We start from the raw sequence: 7,374 nt of genomic DNA on the forward strand, positions 1-7,374 counted from the left end.
CCCAAGAGCTGACATGAATAGTAAGATGAAATATGCAATGCCTCCATGAGCAAACAGCAATTTAGACTAGTTTTCTGTAATCCAGCTGCAATTGAAGCTTATTTATGGTCACACTTAGGATAAAATGTATTACCAACCATTAAGCATTTTACAGGTACTAAAACCAGTAACTTCTACGCATTAAATGTTACAATCACCATTCTATGCATTAAGCATCAGTTTTACGATAGCCAGTATTACCTGAATGGGGGAAAAAAAAGGCAAAGGGCTGGGTAGTGCCACTGAGTTTCATGGAAATAATAAGTAATTGGCCCATAAAGGCAGGAAACCATGTGATGTGTGAGAATGAGAGCTTTATATGTGGATGTGTGTGTGTGTGTACCTGCCTGTTCTGGACACCTCCAAAGGCACTGAGACAGGCAATGGGGAGCAGGAGCCTTAGGGACATCAGTGTGACATGTGTCAGAAAGAAGCCTTTCCTCAGCTGTGGAATCAATGAGAGGTGAGGACTGCCTGGTCTAAACATTCTAAGTCCCAGGTCTGAGACCTTCCCTTGGACCGTAGCCTTCTTACCTGAAAGAATCCTGGAATCTTTTCACTTCTCAGCCTCTCCCATAGCCTGGTACAGAGCAGAGGTAGATACACAGGAAACTGCTTTTCCACATCAGATTCCTGCTAAAAGTTCTTGTTATTTTAACAAACCACTTGATTCAGCAGTACCACTTCGCAGGCTGTTTTATAAATAGAGCTGTTTCCTCTGCCCTGAAGAGCTTGCAACCTACATGAGACAGACAAAATACAGCAAATCAGTAGAAGTGGGATGAGCAGAATGCTAATGATGACACAGGAGAAGGTGCTGCTTGAAGGTGTAAAGCGGGCGAAGGATTAAGATCTTCACATGACAGCTCCCTTTTTTTTTTCCCTTTCATCAGTCTGGCATTGCAACAACCTGAATGAATGAATGAATGAATGGCCTTGACTTTTGAACAGTCCCAAACAATCATTTAAGATTTCATTCAATGCTCATTTAAAAAGCAACGCAACACTTAGATTCTACGTGAACGAGAGGCCAAGGTTTAAAAATGTGGGAGAGCAGAGCTGAGAAATTAAACCACACCATTTGTATAAGCTCCTATGGCCATTGGTGGTCCTGTCAGCACACATCTGAGATGTTAGTTTTGATCAACTCCTGTGTTAATTCAGAAAGAACAGGGTTCATTGTGGGCCTAATCCTTTGCCATGGATCTAATTCCACAGGAGCTTTAGCGACGCCTTCAGGGAAGAATTTTCTGCATAGAATAAGAGATTTCAATATCAGATTCTGACTCTACATGAACACTGTGGTAAAATTAGGCATATGTATGATTGTGGTTACAAAGGCTTAAAGCATGTGCTTAAATACTGTCAGGATCGGGGCCTCTGTTGTTTTTTGTGGTTGATGCCTGGCTGAGATCCCTTTTAAACATGCTGTTGCTATCAGAAACAAGACACTGGCCACATGAATGCACGCTCCAGGGTAAAACTGACTTTTAATTGCCTCAAAAACTGCTTTTGTAACATAGTTAAGAGATCACAGAGACCGTTCTGAACAGTAATTAAAGCGTATTTAGCAAATATGAAATATTGCTTGGCTGGGGAACGTTTAACACAGTCACAAGCAGGAGAAATGAACAGCTTTTAAGCTGAAAGCTCTGCCTTATGGACAGAGACCATCTTTGTTCAGTGTCTGTGAGCCTGTTTATTATTTCACGTATTTTATGTTGGCTGTAGACAGCAACCTATGTGGGTTCATGGTACCAGTTGGCCTCACATTCCTCTTCCTTCTAATTCTTTTACTTAACTGAATGTGTCCAGATCTACATTGCTCCAGTGATAGACTTGTGTGCCATCAAATCCTGTGTGAGGGATTTGATGATATGTCGGACATATTGCTGAGTGCTGACATACTGTGGAGCATATGGAAGTATCAGACAGCTGGGAAACTCTATAATGGCTCATCTTCAGGTGCAGAGAGGGGAAAGACAGCCCTTGTGAACCCTTCATACCCATCTTAATCCCAGGCCCTATTTTAAAATGAGGAATGTAGATCAGGTGCTCAAGGCAGGGCTGGATGGGGACCTGGGCAGCCTGGTCTGGTTTGTGGTGTCCCTGCCTGGGCCTAGATGATCTTTTAAGGTCTCATCCAACCGAATCCTATGATTCTTTATACCACTGAAAGGACACGGGGAAATGGTTTTAAGTCAAAAGAGGGAAGATTTAGGTTGGATGTTAGGGGGAAGTTCTTCACTAGGAGAGTGGGTTAGGCCCTGGAACAGGCTGCACAGGGAGGTTTGTGGATTGCCCGTCCTTGGAGGTGTGTCAAGGCCAAGGTTGGATGGGGCCATGGGCAACCTGATCTATGGGGTCTCTATGGGCGGGTCATCTATGGGTCGATCTATGGGTCTATGGGTCCTCTATGGGGATCTATGGGTCTATGGGTCCCTATGGGGTGCAATGGGGTGCTGTGGGGCACAATGGAGTGTCTATGAGGCTCCATGGGCTGCTATGGGGCACTATGGAGTAGCTATGGGGTGCTATGGGGTCTCTTTGGGCCCCTATGGGGCACTATGGGGTGTCTATGGGGTCTATGGGGCTCTATGGGGTCTATGGGGTGTCTATGGGGATCTATGGGTTGTCTGTGGGGCTCTATGGGGTCTGCATGGGGTTCAGTGGGTCTCTATGGGGTTCTATGGGGTCTCTTTGGGGATCTATGGGGTCTATGGGGTCTCTATGGGGTCTATGGGGTCTCTATGAGGATCTATGGGATCTATGGGGTCTCTATGAGGCTCTATGGGGTCTCTATGGGGTCTCTATGGGGATCTATGGGGTCTCCTGGGCAACCTGATCTAGTAAATGTGGATGTTTGGTGGCCCTGCTAGGCAGGGGGGGTTGGAACTACATGATCCTTGAGGTCCCTTCCAACCCGGGTCATTGCGATTCTGTGTGAAAATAGCACAGAACAGGTGACCAAAAACCGTCCTTGCTGTGATACCCCCCCACATAACAGGCCCCTTATGGCACAGCCGCCGCGTCCCTCCCCATCCCCACCCTGAGGAGAACCCAACAGCTCCCGCCCTCCCTTCCCGCCACCCGCAGGCCCCACGGGCGCAGGGACCCTGCAGCAGGACATGAGATGATTGACAGCCGATCCACCAATAGGAGCTGCGGGTTCGGCGGCCGCTGACCAATCACTGCTCGAAGTGAGTTTCAAGCGACTAACCCCGCCCTCCTCTCTCTTGAAGGAGGGGAAGGCGCTGGCGGTCGCCATCTTGTGTGTGGCATCCCCGCCCTTTCCTTTTTCTTCTATACCGAGCCTTCCTCTACGTCTCAATTTCAGCACCCCGCTATAACTCTCTATTTCCAAATAGCGACGGTGTGCGAGAAAAAAAAAGCCACATTCTCTTATTAACCTCCGGGAGAAATGCCGCTCTCAAGATGGCGCCGGGCGGCACCCCACAAAGCGGCTGAGGGCGTGCGTGCGTGCGTGCGTGGTGACGTCATCACGCTCTGGGCATGGGCAGGTGGAGGGAGCAGGCAAAGTTTGGCCGGCGGTAGCGGCGGGTGGCGGCGGGAGGAGCCGGCGGGGCTGAAGGATCCGCTGTGGGGCAGCCCTTGGTTTGGGGTTGGATCGGGAGCGGCCGGGCCGCACGGAGCAGAGCAGAGCTTGGCTGATCCTTGTGGGGCCTCCCCCACACCCCCCGCTTTAAGGGCGGGTGGGCCGCGGACACGGCACGGCCACCATGGCTGAGGAGCCCAGCGCGTTGCCTTGGTCCATCAATAAGGATGACTATGAGCTGCAGGAGGTTATCGGTGAGCGGGGATATGAGGGGCCGCCCCCCTCAGGGAGAGGTGGGAGGGGGTTTGGGGGCGAGGATTTGCCTTGTGAGAGGAGCTACCCCCCCCCCCACAGCCCCATTCTGTGCTTATGGGAGGGCTCCACTCCTGAGGGCTGCCCCATTCTGTGCTTATGGGGTTGCTCCGCTTCTGACGGCTGCCCCTGTGCTGTGTGTGTGTGGGGACAAGCTGTGCCCCCATCCCAGGCTGAGCAGTTGTATGTGTCCTGTGTCTCTATTAGGGGGTGTGTGGGGATCTGGATCTCTCCAAATGAAAAAAGCATTGGGGGGTGTGTGGCTGCTCCCTCCCTAAGTGTAGGATAATGGGTGGGGTTTGTTAATTGCAGCCAACTCTGCCTCCCTTCTGCCCCGTGTGTGTGTGTGTTTGGCCATCCCCATGCCCTGGTGAGGGAGCAGTGGCACAGTGGGACTGTAGAGCTACCTGAGGCTCCTTTACCTCTCTATCACCACCCCAAATGGGATGTGGTGGGTGTGAAGGTGTCCTCACAACCAGCCCCACAGAGATCTCTCACTCAGGAACAGCCTCATTCATTTTAGGGGACGGTTCCTCCCTATGTGGCACTCCCAGCTGTGTGTTACTTCGCCCTGTTTAGGGGTTGAGGGATTTTTCGAGCTGTTAGGAGGGATTTTCTCAGTTCTACCATTGAGCCTTTGATCCTGACGTTTTGCTGCCGTTGTGAATTTTCATTCATCCTCTCGGCTTCAGTCCCCAGCCCTTTGCTTTCCATTAAATGATTGTGTTTTATCCAATGCTCTTCAGCTACAAACTGTGCGGTTACCTGAGGCCTCCTGCTGGACTGATGCATTGGCTGTCTCGTCTATTATGTTAGGGTACATGGCTTGAGGGTGAACGTGTGACATATATGAGGTGGTGCTGCAGGTGACTATAAGGTCAGTGCTTCTCCTGTCTCTCTCCTAAGGCAGGAAATAAAGCTGGCAGGGCAGGCTCCTGCCCCAAAGGCTTTTAGGAAGGAGGTTAATTTTTAGTGTGATCTTTGCAGAGTGGTTTTATTTCGAGTTTATAGGTAATGTAGCGCTGTCGTGCCCAGGTCTTCCATCCCTGCTCTTCCATCCCTGCCTATGAGGGAGACTTACTTTCAGTTAACAAGGGTGGGAGAGTTTGGGAAAATGTTGTTTTGAGAGATTAAATTCTTGGCATTGTTTAAAAGTAGGAAGGAACTAAAGCTAAATGGGGGGGGAGTGGAGGGGGGGAAATCCTTCTGGAAATCCCTGTTGCTCTGTGGGATCGTGCTTTGTCCTCTCTGTTCGTGCAATGAGAACAGCAGCACTTTAGAAAGGAGACAAGCTTCCTATAAAAGAAGATGTAATCTGGCAGATCAGCCCCTTAAACCTCCTTTGGAAAATGCACCCTGGGGAGAGGATGATGCTCATCCACTTGAAGGAGTGAGAGATGAAGGTACGGGGAGAAAGAATAATGCCTTGTGGGGAATGGAATGGGGTGGGTGCCTGCAAAGGGATGGCACAGAGTGAGGATTCAGGTTGCAGTGCCCAACTATGGGATCAGGAGGACGGTGCCTCTGTAGCTATAGATGGGAACAAAGGGGGCTGTGAATGTATTGCTCTGCTGCTGGAGACTCACATCCTTCAGCCTGAACATATCAGGAGGAGGATAGAGCTGTGTGGTAGTCACTGGATTCAGGCAGGAATAGGGAAGGAAGCATTTAGCTCCTTCAGTGTCTTTCCCTGTGAGCTGAGTTTCTGGATGTCATCTGCTCATTGAAAGATCGTGTTGGCATTCCGGAGTGGGATGGAGTGTACACTGAAACGTGTATATTGCAAACATATGGTTTCTCCTTTTAACTTTACCATCCCTCCCCCCCCCCCCTCCTTACTCACTTCAAACATTGGTGTGTCTGCCAGAGGCCGGGATGGAGATGTGACGCAAGTTTCCTAGCACGTGTGTGATTTGTGGGACAAAATGTCACTGTGTTAACTGAGCTGGGCTGCTTTGCCGTCCCCTTTGGGTCCCCTGTGGGCCTCTGGCTGGGGGGGGCGTTGAGTTCTCTTTACTTCTATGGAGCTGTAAAGGTCTTTTGGCAGGGAACAAAGAGAACCTGGTATGGAAACCGGTGAATCTTACACTAGTGCTTTGAAAGGATTTAAAAGGGAAATCCATGTGTAGTCTTATTCCTGTGCTGTTTTTGCCTTAAAACAGTAACGTGTGGCTTTCATTTACCATGCAGGGCTCTGTACTGCTTCAGTGCAGGAACTGAGAGAGAACATTTTCCAGCAGCAAAGAGAACTTCTGTAAAACTGCCCTCCTAATTCTGGCTAATAAAAAAGATTAGTCAGCAGTGGAGGTGACTCATGCCAATATAAAGGTATGGATTAATGGCTGCGTTTATTACACTTGGTTAGTGTTAGTAAGTGCTGACTAGCTTCCCTTAGGCTTAAATAACTTACATTCCGTTGGCTGAAGGTACCTCGCTCAGGATCAGAGCCCAGCTTTCCTTTCCATAAAGGATAATATGGAATGAGAGGGGGAAGAGAAGACAAATTGCAGAGCATTTCTGTACAGCGTGCACACAGAGCAACAGTAACGTTTGCTTGAGAGATGCCTGGATTTTTATCTTAAATAAAGCAAATGCAGCCTTCCTGGTGGATGAGAAGGTGGTCTTCCAGATGCCAACTGCATACAAATCACAGCAGCCCTCTGCGTGAAGCCTATAAAAAATGAGAGCTCCTGCTGCTCGGATACTGCACACACAGGTTCCATCGCATCTCTCTGTTCCTGTTGGAAGAGCTGGTAGCGATAGTGAAGTTGAATGGAATTGGGTCATTTGCTTTTTTGCTACTTCTTCGGGAGCCGATAAGGGCTGTGCTGGCTGGGGCTGTTTGATTTAGGAGCATCCCCTTCACCGTGAGCAGCCTGTGCCAGAAACAGAAGATAAACGAGCAGTGGGAATTCTCCCTTGCTCTGTTCCTGTGCCCTTTTCCCCCCGACAGATTCCTTCGCAGCTACAAGGACAGCACAGGCCGGGCGAACAGATGTGGTGGGAGTTTCTTTTCCCCTCAGAAATCAAGCTGAAATTGAAAATTGAAATGGAGATTTACTCAATGATTAGGTTTTTTAATGACTGTGGTTTGTGTAGCTTTAGCGTTGGGTTTTAGCGAGCCACAAAGATGATCAGGGGGCTGGAGCACCTCCCCTATGAGGACAGGCTGAGGGAGTTGGGCTTGTTCAACCTGGAGAAGAGAAGGTTGCGGGGTGACCTCATTGCAGCCTTTCAATACCTGAAAGGAATTTACACCCAGGAGGGGAGTAAACTCTTGGAAAGGGCTGACAATAGCAGGATACGGGAAAATGGTTTTAAGTTAAAAGAGGGAAGATTTAGGTTGGATGTTAGGGGGAAGTTCTTCACTAAGAGAGTGGTCAGGCCCTGGAACAGGCTGCCCAGGGAGGTTGTGGATGCCCCGTCCTTGGAGGTGTTCAAGACCAGGTTGGACGGGGCCCTGGGCA

The 7,374-nt window shown here is 49.5% G+C and overlaps 1 protein-coding gene across 1 annotated transcript in view; it reads left to right on the forward strand.

The window, feature by feature from the left end:
* The first annotated feature begins 3,533 nt into the window (after positions 1 to 3,533).
* Positions 3,534 to 7,374, forward strand: part of OXSR1 (oxidative stress responsive kinase 1) — a 79,014-nt gene continuing 75,173 nt past the window's right edge. The window contains exon 1 of the mRNA XM_015852904.2: positions 3,534 to 3,849. Coding sequence (XP_015708390.1) covers positions 3,780 to 3,849 — 70 coding nt within the window. The 5' untranslated portion in view covers positions 3,534 to 3,779. The remainder of the gene's footprint in view (positions 3,850 to 7,374) is intronic.

This window comes from Coturnix japonica, chromosome 2 (genome assembly GCF_001577835.2).
Source record: "Coturnix japonica isolate 7356 chromosome 2, Coturnix japonica 2.1, whole genome shotgun sequence".
Classification (NCBI taxonomy): domain Eukaryota; kingdom Metazoa; phylum Chordata; class Aves; order Galliformes; family Phasianidae; genus Coturnix; species Coturnix japonica.